Source organism: Cryptomeria japonica, chromosome 5 (genome assembly GCF_030272615.1).
Source record: "Cryptomeria japonica chromosome 5, Sugi_1.0, whole genome shotgun sequence".
Lineage (NCBI taxonomy): Eukaryota > Viridiplantae > Streptophyta > Pinopsida > Cupressales > Cupressaceae > Cryptomeria > Cryptomeria japonica.
In genome coordinates, this window is record NC_081409.1 from 298361332 (window position 1) to 298381924 (window position 20593).

Here is a 20593-nt window from a genome sequence, read left to right on the forward strand (position 1 = left end):
CACACGGTCCCCGACATTTTTCTTGAAATTTTGGGAGCATAATTCTAGGATATTATAATGCTTAACCCCAAAATATTGGCGGGAAATTCAAATTATAGGTCAGCCTAAAGATGAAATTAAGATCTAGGGTTTCATACATAAGAGATTTCTTTCTTCATTTGAAGGCAATCTAAGGGAATCTAGAAAAGAGCCTTTGGAGTGAGCATTCTAGGTAGTGAAAGATAAGATCTCTTGAAGTCTTAAATAACATTCAACAACACTTCTCAAGCATTCTTTCATCATTTGGGGGATTTTGAAGATGTAGGAAAGCAATAGCAGATCATCGACTGAAGATTGGCTTGTACCTCTCCCTTGGGGTTTGGTATGGTTTCATGTTGTTTCCATGTCTTTATATGAGATTCTTTATATAAATTTGATTCACATTCATGCTTTAGATCACTTTGCATCATTGATTTAGGGTATTTTTATCATCAATTACAAGCAATTAGGGTTTACTCTTTAGGGTTTCTCTAGATTGTTCTCTCTCATCCAAGGATCTTGCACACACACAAGGTTCTTGAACACACTATTTTACTTTACAAATCGGCTATTTGTTGAGGTGGAAAACACCAAAATAGGGGTTTGACTAAGGAAAAACCCTACATAGCCACCCAAAACCCTACTTTTCAACTACAAGTGCAGATTCAGATCTGAGTGTTGCCGCAAGTTTCAGGATCGACAGGGTGCACATGGATTGTTCTGGAGGGCAGAATTGATCAGAAACTCCTAGAACAAGGGCGTGGCGCCCATGTCCTTCCCAAGATAGGGGTGTGGTGCCCTAGTCCTCCATGCCTTTAGCAAGGTTTGGTAGAGCAACAGGTTTCAAGTCTCAGATTCCAGTTTTACAGGTATAGCTTCATGTCTACAAAATCAAGATAGGGGCGCAACACCCTAGTCCTGAAAATTTTGGCTTAGATTTATGACATAGTTGCACCTCTGAATTTGTCTATTAGTTTGTACTTTTTAGCGGCATAACAATTATTCTCAATCCTACATTTTTCAGATTAGGGTTACTAGTGTATACTTGCATCTTTCCTATCTCTCATTTGCAACAAGGGAATAGAAACGCTAAGAGGTAATCATTGGCTCTCTCTTCCTCACATGAAGTAGCTGAAGTGTGTTAACCCCCTAGGCTCTTTCGTATTCTATGAGTGTGAATGTAAGAGTGGGATTAGGGTTTGCTTGTGTAGTCTAACTTTTCCCATACACAATACACTATCTTACTTTTAATGTTCTTTAAATTCAAGCATTAACTTATGAACATTATCAAGAATGTAGATATTTCTACATTGAGTTTGATTAGAATTCAAAAAAGAATGTACTTCAAAATAGAATTATCTTGCCATAAAATATGTCTTTTGATAAATATTAAAAGGACATATACATAACTATAAAATTATAAAGCTAGTAAAATTAAACCAACTTACCAACATTTACAGCAAAAGTTAAGTGTATTATTTTGGCTAGAATGTTTAGTGGGCAAGGTTTCCTTTCTAAGGCATGTAAAACTATTAATTTGTTTCTTTTTTAGTTAGATTTGTCATGATAAGGACTATTGTTGAATATGGAGAAATAGAGAAGGGTAGGTTTCCACTTGTAATTTTCATGTCAATAGTCTGCTAAAAAGAATGCTGCAGCCAAAACTATAAAACATTATTAAATGATTAATATTTCTTTCTTTTTGACATATCATGATATTGGGACATAGAATTTTTATTGAATAAAATGTATCTTAGATATATAATGTTGCCTTAGATTTCATCTAAATATCACGTTGGCTAAAGTTATTGTGAGTTCTTCTATCAAAGAATACCAAGCAAGCATATGCTTCATCTAGTTGGGAAGTTAAGCACCTTGATAATGTTATCGCCTTATGGATGATAGAAAATAAAATGTTCATGTTGATAATTGACTTCATTATCAATTTCATATTGATATTTAATTTCAAATGTAATTGACATTATGATTAAAAGCATTGTATTATCTCTTCAAAGATGTAAATCGTATTGAACATAAATATGACTTTTAGTTCTAATTCACTAATCTTTGGTTCATATAAATTCAATAATGGATTTTATTGTTTGCTTCTATCTATATCTTCAGAAAACCTCCACACTTACAAATATTTTGGGATTTCCTACAACTTCCAAGATATTAAAGGACATTAGGGATTAACAATGAGAACATGTATTGAAGCTTTGACGGAAGAAGGGCATGTTTAAAGACTTTTCAAATCAGTTAAATAAGATGAGCATAATGAGATCAAAATGCATAAGGGTGGGGGAGGAGGGGGCCATGACTCAAACATAATTGGACATGATACAATTAGGTACCTGATAAATTTGGCATATGTTCAAAAGGGTTTTCAGGTACTTGAAGCCAACTTTGGATTATTTCTTGAATTATCATAGTACTAATGGTATATGTAAAGATGTTAGGTGCTAGGAATGTTTTTTATTCATATCGAGCTAGAAGTCTCTATGCAATATGTGTTTATTCAATTTGGAAGAGAGGTAAGTTGGCTGAGCAAGAGGCTTTACGGAGTTTATCAATCAGCTTCTAAATTAAAATATATGAGTACAGCAAAAGACTACAACATACTCTTGAAAGGAATTGATGTAATAGAAGAGACTGAATTCAATAAAATTTATTTTAATAATAAAATAGTATTCAGATGTTATCGAGAGACCACTGTTTGTTTCATAGAAATTCTATTATCATGTTAAAACATAGTAATGTCTAATATCATTTTGTAGACTCTAGATTCTTTGACAAAACTTGTAAGTCCATGTAGAAAAAGAAAGCAGGCCATTGTGACTTGGTTAGGGCGACTTGCGTATCAAAAGATATGAGTCTTGAACAAGGACAGTTCTGAGTCAAAGTCGTAAGTCTCGCTAGACATGGCGTGATTGAATGAGTAAAAGTCGTAAGTCTCGCTAGACATGGCGTGATTGAATGAGTAAAAGTCGTGAGTCTCGCTAGACATGGCGTGATTGAATGAGGAGAATGGACTCGGTAAATTTTGAGCAAAATTGGCGTGTTTGCCGTTCTGTGCGGGGCTGGCCGTGTGTATCAGCACGGAGGTAACAAAGTTTGCCATAAGTGAAAACGGGTGTCTTTCTTGAAACAGTGGGTAGGGAACAGGAGACGATGGCAAGGGAGAAAAATTGTTCGCATTTCAACATTAACAAACACCTTAGTACCTATGGCAATTTTTTCCAAGTGATAAGTAGTAATATATAAACTAACATATTAATGTTTTTTCCTTCAATTCGATGCAATATTTAATGACTTTGTGTTAATTGTGATTGCGTTTTAATTTTTCTTTAAATATATTTTTATATATTAGTCATTTATTATATTTATATTTATATATATCTTTATACATTTATTCTTTGTATATATTTTTATGAATTGTTTAATTTTTAGCATTTCGGTAAATTTATTTGTGTAATTAAATTCATATAGGATTAACAAAGTAAAATCATAATAGTCACTTTACTTTTCTAACAGTGAATAATTACATCTACATATAGATCATTTGAGTGCTAGTGAATATTGCCTTCGATCTTTCTCATCACTACTAATTTAGTTTGTTAAAAAGCTTGACCTAGGAGAACACAATCACCTATTGAATCAATAATGTCCTTCAATGTGTTTGTAAGCACCACCTTGGCACATTCAACTAACAAAAAGGCAAAGGACAAGTTGTTTTATCAAAGGACACCTTGGTATAATTTAAATTTCCATGTTATATCAAATGAATATGGCTAAAGTTAGAGCTTGTGAGGCTTGGGATTGAACCATTAAATTTTGAGACTATTTTGACTATATCATTTACAAGACTCTTAGTAGAAACTTTTGTAACATTTTGAAATTTATTTTACATGTCATCAAAATCATTTCTTTTGTTGAAGTAATTTCAAGGCAATTATCTAATTATTTATTAATTAGGTCCTTTAATTTCTTTTTCACTTAAGTTAAACTTAGGTGCTTTTTGTTATCTATAATTTTTTTTTTCTAGCTTTAGTTCTAGATGTAGTTGAGCTTAGTTTAGCTCCTACTTTGCATTTCTTTAGTTCTCCTAATTTTAGCATTAGGGTTTGAATCTAGGGTTTCATTAATCCTTTATAAGGATTCACCCATTCATTGTATTTGTACCTTGAATATTGTATCTCCAATTCTTTTATGCAATAATTAAAAAATCTCTAGTTTTTATAGACTATACAATTGCTTGATCTCTTTTGTGTGACAATTGTTTTGCTTGCAGATGATTGTTGGCTCTTGTGGTTGATCATCAACTTCTACATGGTATCAGAGCTTTAGATTTATCAAGTTCCTATTTGCATGCTTAAGGGATCCAACCTGGGGTAATTTCTTTGCTCACATTGGGTTGAAATGGAGGTTATCATTGGGTTTGTAGCATCGAAAAAACCTAAGATTAATTATCGTTTAATTAAAATTAGAGAAGTTGAAAAATTGAGTCAAATTGGCTAAGGGCACAAAAATCAAGGCAAAATCCAAGGGTAGTTGAAAAATCTCGACACTTTGGCATAATATGGAGGTCACGATTGTGCTTGGAAGGCTTGATAACACTAGAAACAAGTGCTAAATAATCAAAATTAGAGATCAGGGAATTCTTTGCAAAAAGTTTTTCAGAAAATTTCCATTTTAGGAAAATTTCCTGTTTTGGAAAGTTTCCATTTTTAGCAATTTCTCCTTCCAAAAAGTTTCAATTTTTGGAAAGTTTCTAATGTTGGAATATTATTTTTTTATTGTCAAAAATTTTTCAAATTTTGGAACTTTTCAAGCCTTCCAAGTCTTAATTAACATGTAGTTGTTTTTTTCCTTCTAACTTTGCGATATAGAGTCAAAATTGGGCAAATGCGATATCATTGAAAAGCTGGTTCCTCATCGATCAGAATAGTCAAGTTGTTTTATCTAATTCTACACCAATTTTCTATACCAAGTTTATAAAGTAATCCTTAAGTTGCGCGTTTCTGGGGCCACATCTTGCATATTCAAACTCCATTTTTTAACTTCCATACATCGTTGTAAAGCTCTCAAAATTCCCTATTCAGATCTCAAGTCCTTTTCTAGATATTTTTCATCAAGTACTTAGATACCTGAATCTTGTTCTTTTTTAGATTTTTTCTTGTAAAATGTGAAAATTAGTTTTCTATTTTTTTTGTGATTCAAGTGGATTTTTTTGGGATTGAAAGGATATAAATTGCTATATCAGTCCATTTTTGTAATATTTTATAATTTTTGCTAGATCCAAATCATATTGCTTCCCTTACTTCATTCAACTACCATGGCTGGAAAAAAAAAGAATAGAGATTCACTTGAAACACTAGGGGTTATACAAAGTAACTACGGGTACAAAAGTTCAGCCTATAGGTGCTACTAAGAAGAGAAAATGGTTTAATAGGAGTGGTGATACCTTTGGAACATTATGCATGTCTATCTCTCTAGATCTTCTCTTTCATGTTAAGTCTTATACCACACCCAATGAGAACTGGACTATGTTGGAGTTCCTATTTGTAAAGAAAAACACATTAAGGGGTTTTTCAATTGGAGAATGAGCTTATTGGCTTGAATCCTAAGGATTTTGAGAGCATCTAGGACTTCTTCACCAAACTCAAGTCTCTTAGATTACAGTTGAAGTAGTGCAAATTTGAGAAGGATGACTCTCTGTTGATTTTCTCTATCCTTGCCAAGTTTGGTCCTTATTATTCATTTTTCATTTCTATATTTTATGCCACTCTAAGAGTTGCTCTTAGTACTCGTTACACCATGCCTTCACTTGATGAGTTTTCTTCTCAACTTACATGAGAGCAAATGAAGTTGGTTTAGATGAGAAGATTGAAGTATTCCAAATTGCAAGAACTTGTTGCTTTTGGCTTGCTTCTCTTTGGTGACATGACGAGAATGATATATTAGTATTATTTGCTATATATCTCTTTTAACATTTTTTGTTAGAAATAATATTTTTTTAGATATATAATTGGTATGACTATATTACAACTCTATACACACACACATGAAAATTACATTATTAGTTATTTGAAGCAATGTAACTACACCATCTTCCATATTCTTCATTTACCCTTAGGATCTTATATTAGATTAGACTGAAATTACTAGATAAATCAAAATGCAATATCCTCTAATTAATAAGGTTGATTACATAATAGCCTAAATTAGCAATTACTAACCACCTCATGTTTCACTTATTCTAATTTTACCCTATAAGGTAAGAGTTCTATGGGGATCTAATTCCAAAATATTATCAACGCTTTACTATTTATACATTAGAGTAATGTAAGGTTTAACTTTTAACTAATGTATGATAAGGGTTCTTAATACTACTAGTGACACATTTCCAATTGTATACCATAACCAACATTCTTCTCTTAGCGATACTCATTTAGAATATATTTTACCATTGACATAGCGTTTGTACCTCCTTTTGATACAAGTTCTAGTTATATTATTTTTAAATATTGATTCTTAGTTGATCTTACAATCCCAATGGCTTGCTATACGGAGTATGCTTTAATAATTCTTCGACATTAACTAATGAGAATCTTATTCTTCCACACATTCACGGAATGGCTTAAATCACACACACTAAACCTACACTTTTTGACTTAAAAGTGTTAAACACTTAAAGTTGACTGACAGTTTCCAGACTTAATATATTGCTTAAGGTGTGTGGTCACACTAAGAATACTCTTCTAGACTTAAAAGTGTTACACACTCAAAATTGATTAACATTCTCTAGACTTAACATATTGCTTAATGTGTGAGATTTAAGACTGCGCCACATTCACCTATTCAGTTCACGGAAGCCTAACGCACCTACACTGCACCATACAGCCCTTGACTGATTCAATCTAGATTTGTCGTTTATCCCTGTTGAATGAGGCCATGCTTGCTCTGCAATCTACCCATTATCGCGGTAGTGCAAGGACCAACTTGAACATTGACCATCTTTGGCAAGGCAGTCTACATATAATATCCTCGACTTCTACTTTCAACATGATTACCATTTATCTATTTTCTTTCCTTTCCTCTGCAATGGCTGTGGCTATTAAGTTAACCACCATTACAGTGTTTTTAATCATCTTCTTCACCAATCCATTTGTATGTCTTTGCAGATGTTCAGGGCAGGAATCCGAAGATCTTCTTTCCTTAAACTTCACCTTCCTTCCGGACTCTTTATTCGATCTTACAACTATCACTTTTGGAAAAAATGGAAGTACATCGACATATGTAACTACTCCGTGGACAAATGATACAGACTGCGGCATGTGGCATGGCATATCATGCGATCAGAACAAGAGCCATGTAGTGGGGATACATTTAGATTCATACGACAGCTTTGGAATAAGAGGAGGAGTCATATCTGATAGCCTATGCAAACTTCGGTTTCTTACAGAGATATCCATGCGGACCATCGGCACAACCGGTACTCCTCCTTCCTGCTTGGAAGATCTTCATAATCTTCAGTCTCTGAATATAGATTACAATGGATTGAGTGGGGTAATACCCCTTAGTATTTGTATGCTCACAAATCTGACTCTACTTAGTCTTAGAGGGAATCAACTGACTGGAACCTTGCCGTTTTGTCTGAACAATCTTTCTTCTTTGAGATATCTCCCCCTTGCAAACAATCGATTAGGTGGCCAAATCCCATTTACGTGGGGCGATCTCCCTTTTCTTGAGGTCTTGGATGTTTCCTTCAACCAATTGAGTGGGACCCTTCCCTCGTCATTTGCAGGGCTGACCTCCCTTAATGAACTCTATGTCCATGGTAATAGACTCAATGAGAGTAACCCTTCTTGGGCGTTACCATCCACTATAGAAACCCTCTACCTCTCACTAAACACTAGTACATTTGGGCCTAATTTCTGACGGCTAATTGTCAGATTTGCGACGACCACACGTTGGTCTTCTGACAAACTTTACCGTCGAAAACTTATAGTCGGAATTTCCGACGATGCCATTTCCGTCGGATTTCCGACGGAATTTTTCACGACCGTCTGACATGGCAGTGATGTCGAATATACAGCATCCTCGTCGGACATTCCATTAGTTGTCGTCGGAATTCCGATAGTGAGAGATGATGTGGGTCAAACGGCTTTGCCGTCAGTGAATGAAAGCATTGAACGAGTTCTATTTTTAAAAATTGCACTAAACATTTTAATTTATTTGATTCAGTGTTATTTGCAAAAAATGATTATCAATGATGTTTCCTTTCTCCAAGAATTGTCTAGGATCTTTCTGTCAGATAATATGTAACATCGAATGACTAAATTTTTTCTTTACAAATGCTTATTTAATTTAATTATTATCTGAGCGTGAATTAAAATTTATATCTGTACGGAAGAAGAACATACAAGCTTTAGAGTCATGTGCAAGAAAATTTCCTAAAAGAAAGCAAGCAGGCATTATCTTGAATGACATAGAAACAAGCTCATCAGCTGCCTAGAAGAGAGCAATTGGAGAAAAGAAGAGGAAAGTGTTAAAGGGTGATAAATAGATAGAGAGTATGCAATACAAACAAACAATATATGGAGTGTCTGATGTGACATCTCTAATTTATATCTGGAGGAACTAACTGGTTTTGGAGTTCCTACGAAACCTATTGGGCCACGCTTTGGAGGAAATCAATGTGTTCATGCAAGGAGCACCTTTTTTCTATTATGAGAATGATGGTTTTGCACCGAAGTATATTTGGAAGTCAATATCCAAAAATTTCTATAGTGTGGAACAAGAGTTGGCAGACTCGAAGTATACTTGTTAGCTTTCAGAAGACCAAGAGGTTATGTACACAATCTCCCAATAGAAGAGCGATTTCAAGAATTACTTCTCCCCCCCATGACTATTCAGGAATCACTTCCTCAAACAAAGGACTATTGGCCTCCATGGGATCGAAGAAAAAAATTGAAGCATAGACTCTAGACGATGTGGTAGTGTCCTTCATGAAGAACTCTACACTATAATTGAAAATTCACGAGGGAAACTGCAAGATAGTGAAGAGAAATACAATCTTGACAAGTGGGAAGAATGGATCTTGGTTTGGGTGGGGCCAAGTCAGGTGGCTCCTCTAGAGGTTGACTAGATAGAAATCATATTAGGATTTGAAAAAGATCACACTCGTGGAACTTCATGTGCGAGTGATCGATTGCGGTGTTTGGGTAATGCATTCCAAATAGATACAGTTGCATGCCATCAGGATAAAATTCTTTAATCAAGACATTACCCATTTGTAATGCAATTGTACCTATTTGGAATGCGTTACCCAAACACCACAATCGATCACTCGCACATGAAGTTCCATGAGTGTGATCTTTTTCAAATCCTAATATGATTTCTGTCTCGTCAACCTCTAGAGGAGCCACCTGACTTGGCCCCACCCAAACCAAGATCCATTCTTCCCACTTTTCAAGATTGTATTTCTCTTCACTATCTTGCAGTTTCTCTCATGAATTTTCAATTATAGTGCAAAGTTCTTCACGAAGGCCACCACCACATTGTCTAGAGTCTATGCTTCAATTTTTTTCTTTGATCCCATGGAGGCCAATAGTCCTTTGTCTGAGGAAGTGCTTCCTGAATAGTCGTGGGGGGAGAGTTAATGCTTGAAATTGCCCTTCTATTGGGAGATTGTGTACATAACCTATTGGTCTTCTGAAAGCTAAAAATTACTTCGAGTCTGCCAACTCTGGTTCCACACTATAGAAATTTTTGGATATTGACTTCCAAATATCCCTAAGTGCAAAAGTATCATTCTCATAATATAAAAAAGGTGCTCCTTGCATGAACACATTGATTTCCTCCAAGCGTGGCCCAATAGGTTTCGCAGGAACTCCAAAACCAGTTAGTCCCTCCGGACATAAATTAGAGATGTCACATCAGACACTCCAGACATTGTTTGTTTGTATTGCATACTCTCTATCTATTTATCACCCTTAAACACTTTCCTCTGCCATTCTCCGATTGTTCTCTTCTAGGCAGCTGATGAGCTTGTTTCCATGTCATTCAAGATAATGTCTGCTTGCTTTCTTTTAGGAAATTTGCTTGCACATGACTCTTCAACTTGTATGTTATGCTTCCGTATAGATATAAATTTTAATTCACGCTCAGATAATAATTAAATAAAATAACCATTTGTAATGAAAAGATTTAGTCATTCGATGTTACATATTATTTGATGGAAAGATCCTAGACAATTCTTGGAGAAAGGAAACATCATTGATAATCATTTTTTGCAAATAACACTGAATCAAATAAATTAAAAATGTTTCATGTAATTTTTAAAAGTAGAACTCGTTCAATGCTTTCATGCACCGATGGCAAAGTCGTCTGACCCACACCATTATGCATAATAGAGCAAATCAATATAATAGGCTATTATAAAGAATATATACAAAAATATGAAAGAACATTAAATTACCATTACAAACCCATAAACCATTAAATAGTGAAAATAGATATAAATTTGTAAATGTCTCCCTATAAACACCACAACCATAACCAAAACAAAAAAAATTCTTACCTGCAAAAACTTAGCTGGTGAGTTGCAAGTCTACAACATCTCTCAGATGATCAAACCGTTTCTTAATTTTGTTCTTCTGGTTAGTCAATGGATTTAGTTGCATGTTCAAGTTTTCTATTTGAAGCCTTTTGTTTCCCTATATTTAAGACATAATAAAATTCTTGTGAGTAGGAAATTGATTCTGGAGTTACGTGTGAAGAATTTGGCAAAGTAAATGATGACAATCAAACTCAAATTTTATATGTCTTGATTAAAGAATTTTATCCTGATGGCATTAAATTAAAGTTCTTTCTCTATTTTTTGGTGATATCTAGAGTAGAGGTTGCTTTGCATCGACCTGGGATACATTTAACTTGTGTTGTATCCGTGGAAATATGTATCCTAGGACGATGCAATGCAACCTCTACTCCACCAATACCAAATAGAAGAGAAAGTACTTTAATTTAAAGCCATCATGATAAAATGCTTTCAAGACATATATTAGGTATAAAAGGAAGCCTACCCTATCATTTGAAGGGATCTACCTACAATTCAAGTGATCTCTTAGTTATAAAATCAATTCAATTCCAAGTGAACAGGCAATCAAGCATTGAAGGAGAATTCAAGTTGGTGCAGGTGCATTTGGAAGACAAAAGGACTCAATGAAGCCATTAAAGACTTTTGAAGGTCTTAGGAGTGAAGAGCCAATCAATTATGATGTCTTAAGGGGGCAGCCTTAAACAACACACACTAAGATTTGATTGCTTAGGTGTGTTGTGGGCCCATTCCTTCCCTTGACGTCCCTTCCCGTCTGTTTACGTTAAAAAGACAATCACCATTAGCATTTGAATTCAAACAGTGTTCTCGCTTTTGACTGCATAGAACAAAGCAAATGGCATAAGAAACTCTCATCTACCTCACAGCTGTCATAGAATACCTCCCCGAGGAGATAGTCTCATGTCCTTTCCTACTTTATGCATCAAAGGAATGTGATCTAATGGAATGCTATGATTGCAGGATATGCACAAGATGTGTTTGAAATGGATTTAGAAACTTCCAACCAAATGTGATTAGTGAGTATAGATGTTGTATTGCAACTGCCTAGGTACACATGCATGCAAAATATGTAAGCTTAGATAAGGCACATGAACTATTTGACATAATGCCTCAAAGATCACCCAATATCCAATGACGGTTGGGAGAAAGAAAACTTCAATTTTTTGATAATCTTAAATATTTCTTTATTCATCACTATAAATCTATTATGAATTTAGTCTCAATATTGCAGAAATTTATTCTATTATGAATGCAATATTTAGGGATGTAATCTTTATATATTTTTTTTAATTAGAAAAAGGTCCTAATAGAATCCCCAACTAATTAATCTAGAGAAAGATACCACTAAAGAAAGAAATTCCATCCTCACCACTATGGTCTTGAAGGCTTTTAAGATACTTGGATTCCTATTTTGGCCCACTTTTCCTTGACCCTATGTTAAGATAGTAAACTAGTTTGAGAGAATCTATTGGGTGGGAAATTGTGTATGGTTGAAATTATTTTCATGCATGGAAAGTGATTTAAAGTTTGGGCCAATAGAGGATAAGTATTTCTTGAACCTTCAAGGACATGTGTAAAGCACTGCATGGATGTTTCTCCATTATTGAACTCTTTGAATATGTAAGTAAATTATTTTTGGTTGATGACACAGTAAGTGTGGTATTTGTCTTTTCGATATGTTGTGGATAATAGTAATCAAATATGGAATTTTTTTGATGCTATATACACTATGTTTTGGATTGAATTTAGGTAAGCAAAGAGGTAATGTAAGAATAAAAGAGGTACGCAAAGGAAGAAGAGTGAAATAGGTGGTTTGGGATGGAGGTTACAAGTATATATGATAATTCGTATAGATAATTTGTTGTCTATAAAGAGGCAAATAAGCTATCACAACTTCAACATGAACGAATGCCTCATCTACAGAAGCAAAAGGTACCTCTAATGGTTTCAAAATTTGTCAAAATAGTTATGATATACCAAATAATCATGTGGAATATCCTTTAGGTAACTAATATTATCTTCAAACTATTTATTTTGATTTTCATCATATCCTTTCCATGTGCATTTCCCTTGGTTTTAGTCCCATTTTTTCTTTATTTTATTCAAAACAAAATTTATAGATGCCTCTACTTGTCTCACCAGTCATTAATTGTTTGGGATTTTCATTCCATTAACCAAGGTTGGCATCTATTCTAAGACTTTGTGTCATGGGCAAGCTAAATGATTTGCCTCTAGTTTCTCTCCAATCTAGTCACCTAGTAGCATGTGAAATCTATCTTTTCCTAATTATTATTCTCTCCATCTTGTTAATGACCATTTCATTAATGAATCCTTCATCATAATTTTGGATAAGTGAGACAATGTTAGCTCAAGGAATCTTTTCAATCCTCTTTCAAGATTCTTTCCCAAGTAATAATCTTGCATATTGGAAAATAAATTATGCTTCTATTTTTCCAAGCTACTCTTCCCTATAATGTTTAGATTTATTCTAAAGTGCTCATTGTGACTCATGTTTACTACTCTTCCTATTAGTCTCATTCCAATATCTCCTACAAAAATATGGAATGATTACATTTATATTTTATTTGTGTCTCCTAAATATCCACAAAATTTGGAACAATAATACAATTTTTTAATAATATTTAATTGTAAAAGAAAGGATTAAAATGGAACTAAACACTCTAAATAAATTAATCAGGGTTAAAGGGATAAACTAGGATCAATTCATGAAGGCAAGATCTATTATCTCAAAATTAATAGATTCATGCAAGAAAAGAAATATTAAATCTAGATATAAAATTCTTGAAAAATTTAGCTAGCTAAAAGCGAAAGAATGCTGTCAAGCTCTCATTTTTGCACAGACTGGCAAAGGTTGTAGAGGAGAGATCACTATTGAACTTACCCCTGTCTCATATAACCCTCTGTTGGCTAGGCCCCACAATAATTAGAAGATCCTAATTACTACTATCCTAAACCTTGCATTGACCATCACAATTTCACAGTGAATTGAGTTAATTAGTCCATTAGCGAGATTGGGAAAGAGTTTGGTATTGAGTTAGGTGTTGGTGGAAGGTTTAAGGAGGTACACTATCATCATAATTAATGTTAGAGAGTTTTGTGTGAAGAAGAATGGCCACGAAAGGAGTGACTGTCCTAGGTGCTTGAGACTGTCAAAAAAAGTGAGTGTTGCAGCAGTGAATCTTCCTTTGACCTTTGCGTGTTTGGGAGGGTAAAGACCCATGGTGGTATATGTTGAGTGGTTGGGAGGGTAAAGACCCACATATCAACTATCTACTTTGACATCCTAGCATGGTGTCCACCTACTCTAAAACCTTGTGGGCACTCTCTGTCTAATACTAACATATACATAACATGTGCCTCTCATATAACCTTATGTTGGCTAGGCCCCACCATAATTAGAAGATCCTAATTACTAAAAACACTAGATTCTCCCCTAAAAGGTTGTTGAGTCATAGAACGCCTAGCTTGATAGCACTATAGTCTCTCATACCTAAAATATCCTTGTGTCTATGATGGTCAAATGTGACTACCCTATGGCCCCTACTATGCTATAGTAGACCTATGTCCCTAATATTGATACTAATGGGTTTTTCTTTGTAAATCATATAGTAAGTCTAAATTATCTTTTGAAGGATGGGGAGGCCTATGGACACTTTAGTCCCTTAATCAAGGTTACAAACTTCTCTCATGCCTCTTGTGTCCTCCCATGTACCTCCTTTTCCATAAGAGACTTTGCCATAGCAACCCTAAAGTCATTTGGATTGGCCATGTGTACGGAAACTAAAATTTTGGGCTTTCCACCCCTAATGAAATAATTGACAAGTAACTTGTCTTGAATGTAATCTACAAACTACAAGAACTCCAAAAACTAACTCTCATGTTGAGCCACTATGAAACCTTATTATGTAAATTGTGAAACTCATCTATGCATCTCTGTCAAAAATATTTTAAAATAGAACACACTTTGAAGCACTCCAAAATGGTATTTGGAGAGGGTTTCCAATGTGAGTTGGTGCATTTTATCCTCCCAGTACCACAAGGTGGAAGCAAGTCCTCTCAAAAATTGCATTGAAAATTATGCCTTTAGGTTGCTCACATATAGATGCAACCCAATGCATAAGTCCAAGCTAATTAGTAAACAAGACTTATCCTCAACCCCATTTGTGGATCTTAAAAATGTAGAGGACTGGAGATGAAGCAACTCTCGAATATGATCCTTTGGCTCATGATATGTGCTTGCTATAGTCTATACCTCTTGTATTTATGCATGATGAGGCTAGGTAATGTGTATTGATCAATATTCTATCTCCTCTATATGTATTTCCCAGATTCAAGGCGAACTCCTAATAAGCTCCCAAGAAGCAAGTATATGCTCCTCTACTACAAGTGGACCCTCATGGCTTGTAAGATTTGAGGTCCATACTCAGGCTACTCATCTTGGTGAAAACTCTCAAAGTGATATGACCCTTCCTTCCATTTCCTAGACCCTATTTTCCAACCCACACCTCATAACCTTTGCATCACTTCCTATCATTATTACCTTCTATCTACCTTTCATATCCCCTATCTTAACCTCCTCCACTTTCGTACATCATATCCTACCCCTTAACCTCATACACACTTACTTTTACTTCACCTACATAACCCCATTCCATCCTTCACATCCTTTTATCTCCCTCCATTCACTTTCCTACCTTCCAAACCCCTAACATATCCTAACTTACTCTTTTACCATTACATCCTTCATCACTTACCTCCCTATCTTATCCTAACCCACACCTCATAACCTTATACCTCTCAGCTTCCATTTTATACCACCTTCCTAATGGTACACTTATGCTCCCCTCCAAAACACGAAGAAAAAATAGCACTCGATCACTACACATTGCTCTCACAGTTCTACAGTAGGGATTTTCTGTCACTACCATATATACCAGCATCCATAATTAGGATATATTTTACATAATGGCACTCAATCACGCAGATTTAGGTCATCCATCCACTTAATTAGGATATATTTTAAATATGGAAAGTAGTGTTAATATGTTTTAGGCTAACTATATTGTTCATTATTTAAAATGCAGTGTTTAAATAATACATGATTGTAGGATTGTTCAACGGTTTAGGTCTTGTAAGAAATTCTTCTTTTAAATCGATCATATCATTTTACAGAAACCTCTCACCATCTCTGCTATTGCCGATTAATCTGATAAATATATAATAAAATTTGAATCTAAATATTTGAATATGTATAACAATGAATTTGTTGATTATACCCTACCTTTTTCCTGCAGCAATTAAACCATTCCTACATCCTGCAGTGATTAAACCCATAGGGAACTATGTCCACCTCCCTCCTTTGTGTTCATCGGGGGACGGCCCCTACCTGCATGTTCCCTATTGTGATCCCCATTGTGATCCCCTAATATGCCCCAAGACAACACGAACTAAGATACCTTGGGAGGGCCTTTAGGTAGGCACTCGTTCGCTCGACCGGGAAGGGACGATTATGGGAATAGTTGTGGTTGAAGCTAGCGAAGATGGATAGAGATTCGATAGTGTGGTATATATGTTTGCAAAATGTGGAAGCATCCACAAAGTGGGTGAGCTGTTTGACAGAATGCCTCAAAGAGATGTCATTTCGTGAACACAATGATGGGAATGGTGAATACTCAATGCTAAAGGAAAAGAACCATAAAATTCATTTACCTACTTGATATTGGAGCACAAGTCTTAGGATAAAAACCTATCAAGAGCCTAGAATTGAGGGTTAATCATTTTGCCAAATCACTTGGAGTTGTGATCCAAGCTTCCTCTATTTTGAACTATTTTGATATTAGGGCCTTGCTCTTAGCCTCGTCAAAATACTTGATCCCAAATAGACTCATTCACCTCTAAACCAAAAACCCAATAACACTTCCAACATCGTTAAATATTTAATAAACTTTTCAAAAGATCTTTTTGTTATTTATGGGAATTTTTTAACAATTACATAATTCTCATATAGACTGGAATAGAACAATAAACATATGTAAAAGATTTGTCCACAACAACATCTACTACTGAAAGTTTGCACCATTACATGCACCTGCAAATTCATATTTTAACATAAACATGATACAAGACAATAATAATTTGAAATAAATGTCCACCACACATCCGATCTCCTTCAAGATAAGCATTAAAATATGAAGTACACAACCTATCTTCCCTACAATGAGGAAAATAAAAAATTATCTAACACCAGAAGACGCAATCAACTTCACTCCAATGGCTTCCTGAAAACCAAAGCAGGATCTGTCTAGCCATAGTTGGAAATTTTTCATACCATTTAAAATAATGTCTCCCTTTACTAGCGATTGATTGATCAATGTCGGCCAGTGTCCGCCTCCACTTCCACCGAATCATACTCCATCACCACTTCCAGCCTGACATGGCAATGACGTCGGATATACAGCATAGAGGAAGCTCTTATTGCGGGTGAACTTCTTCCTCCGCCCGTAACTCTTATTGCTATTGATGGAGGCCCGGGCGTCGCCATTTACACAGCCCATTTTGGGCTCCCTTGCGGTCATCCTCGCTGGTTATGTGCCAGCCCTTGGCACTTTGTGCCCGTTGCACTTCGTGCCCCCGTTCCCTGCTGTGGCCGTGTTTGTCACACCAATGATCTTCCCCGCCACGATTAAACCCACAGGTTCGCTATAAAGGAGGGACGAATGAGAGGCGGGATTTTGTAAAGAGGCAGGGTTTATGAAATGACTTGGTCTTTTCTTTTTTTTTTAAAGTAATGCACGCAGTCGTCGGAATTTCGATAAACGCGGGCACTTTTTCTAAAAAAACCCAAATGTCATTGCCAATTCCTTCTCTGTCAAAACTAAATGTTGCATTATCGTCGGAATTCCGACGAAATCGGACATTTTTTCAACAAAAAAACAAGTTTGATCACAATATACCTTCTCCGTCGGAAACCTCCATCAGAATTTTAGGCTAAATGTATTAGTGAAACCATGAGATCACAATTTCAGAGGTTTTCTTCCATAACCTTACCAATTTAAGGAATTTCTCTCTATCCAATTGCACACTAAATATTAGTACATCCTGGATGCCCAATTTCCAACTCTCTAAGTTAGAACTTGTGTCATGTCAGATGGACGCCAAAATTCCACCATGGATTTCAACTCAGTTCTCTTTAGATTCCTTGATATTAGCTAACAACGGTCTTTCTGGAGAAATTCCCTCTTGGCTATGGGATATCGCTGCCTCCTTGTCAGAACTAAATCTCTCACGGAATCATCTGAAGGGCCCCCTTTTTCCATGTGGTCAGATCTCTAAGGTGTGAGTCTTGGATGTATCTAGTAATGCATTAAGCGGAAGCATACCTTCCATGTGGCCAAGAAGTGAATACGAACCTCCCCAGGGTTTTCTATTAATGCTCAATGACAATTTGTTTACCGGGAACATTCCTCCAAGCCTGTGCAATTCATCTGTACAGGTGCGAAAGTTAAATCTTGAAAACAACAAGTTGGACGGAACGATTCCTTGGTGTTTGATCGAGGATGGACAAAGGGTTTATGAGTTAAATTTAGGAGGTAATAGCTTTAAGGGAAGGATGCCCAAAGGGCTAGTCATCTCGTCTGCTATCAGCACCTTGGTGATAAAAAGAAATCAGCTCAGCGGAACCTTCCTTCCCTCATTTACCAATGAGACAGCTTTACAAGTAGTTGATATTGGGCACCACAAATTCACAGGACATCTTCCAAAGTCAATTGGGAAAATTTCATCTCTTAAAGTGCTGGTGATGAAGGACAACCAGTTCAGCGATAACATTCCTCCAGAAATTGGCAACCTGAAGCAGCTCCAGATCCTAGACCTTTCGTCCAACAACTTATCGGGCTCTATTCCACACAATATTGTACTTTTACGAGCAATGTCTGTAGCAAGAGAGGATGGCTATGTGTTGCAGAGTGAAGTGGTGTATAAGAATGGAGATTCATTTATAGTTATTACTATTGATCAAACGAAGAACTTTTACCTTGGTGGACTGGATATGACTTCCAAAGGTACAGAACTTGACTATCCATACATTCTTTCCACACTCACTGCAATAGATCTCTCCAACAATCAATTGAGTGGAGTTGTTCCTCTTGATTTTGGAAAGTTGAAGGGGTTGAGGTTTCTGAATCTATCCATGAACAGTCTGAGTGGAATTATTCCACATAGTTTGGGGAATATGAGCCAACTTGAATCGTTGGATCTTTCTTCAAACAAACTTTCAGGAAATATTCCTTCAGAGCTTCAATCTCTGAGCTATTTGGCATATTTAAATTTGTCTAGCAATAATCTTTCTGGAAACATACCACAAGGAGGGCAGATGATTACATTTGAAAATACATCATATTCTGGAAACCCAAATTTGCAGGGATGCCCACTTCCAAGGAATTGCAATTGGCCAAAATTCGCACCTCCTTATCCTGTAAGTAATAGTGAAGATAAAGATGAAGAGGAGAGAGAGCAGATACCCTGGTATAACATTGGATTAGGATGGTCATATGGAGCAGGCTTTCTGAGTATGGTAGTGTTATTGATTTCAGCGAAACAGAGTTGGAGAATGAAATACTTCATGGGGGTCGATAATATTTTGAAATTTCTGCTTCCTTTCGTGCGTAATAGAAGTTTATGATTGCTTTTAACTCTCCACCAAAATGTGAAGAAACTGTGCCTTAATCAAACATTTGATTTTTGAAGTCTTTTCCTTTTCTAAAAGTTTGAACACATTTTGTATAGTTGTCTTTTCCTTTTTTAAAAGTTTGGACATATTTTGTATGGTTCTGGCCTTCCATTCGATAAGGAGATTTATTTGTATTAAATATTTTTAGTACATAAATATTAATTAAATGAGGATTTGTCTATTATAGTGTTATTTCTTTATTAATGATGAATAGTTTGTTGTCAAATAGTCAATAAATTTGTGTGATGTATCTTTGGTGTAATTAATCTAACTGAATTTATTGATATAAGAAATATTGTGTTTTTAGTTTACAAATCAGTGTTGTACATCAATAAATATATATATTTGTGTATGTATAGAATTATGTTTTCAAACTATCAATCTTACACAGAAAATCCTAAATCCTAAATACAAAGCATTTAATTGAGTGATATAAATTTACTCTAAATTTGAGACCATCAATAGAAAACCCTAAACCATATTAGTATTAAAATCTATATATTAATATGATTTGATATATGAATATATATCAATTAATATAATAAAATTGATTTATACATACAAAATACCACATAATATTATCTACAACTATGTATGAACTTTAGCTTGACATGACTTTCTAAAATATTTACTTCAGGTGTAAAAATGTTTTTGCCCAATTCCAATTGACTTGACTAGACTTTGTAGGTTTTCAGATACTTGAAGACAACTTTGGACTATTGCTTAATTTTTCATAGTACTAATGGTATATGCAAAGATGTTGAGTGCATGGAATGTTTTTCATTCATATTGGGCTAGAATTCTCTATAAGGATGTGTTTATTCAATTTGGAAGAGAAGTAAGTTGAATGTGCATGAGGCATTACAAAGTTTATCAATCAACTTCTATAGAAAAATATATGACAACAACATGTCCTTGTAACAAATAGATGTAATTGAAAAGATTAAATTAACAAATAGTATTCAGATGTGATCGAGGGACCACAGTTTGTTTCATAGAAATTCCTTTTATCACGCTAAAACATAGTAATGTGTAATGTCATTTTGTGAATGGGATGGTTGAAAATAAAAAGATCGAAGTGAAGAAGATTAACACTAAGTAGAGTTTAGATTCTTTGACAAAAATTGTAAGTCCATGTAGAAAAAGAAAGCTTGCCATTGTGAGTTGGTTAAGGCGATTTGTGTATCAAAAGATGTGAGTCTTAA

General features: G+C 35.1%; 1 protein-coding gene across 1 annotated transcript; it reads left to right on the forward strand.

Annotated features, from left to right (window-relative positions):
• Positions 1 to 18044: 18044 nt before the first annotated feature.
• Positions 18045 to 19340, forward strand: LOC131875894 (receptor-like protein 7). Its single transcript, XM_059220603.1, has one exon. It carries the CDS (start codon positions 18045 to 18047, stop codon positions 19338 to 19340), a length of 1296 nt encoding a protein of 431 aa, XP_059076586.1.
• Positions 19341 to 20593: the final 1253 nt, after the last annotated feature.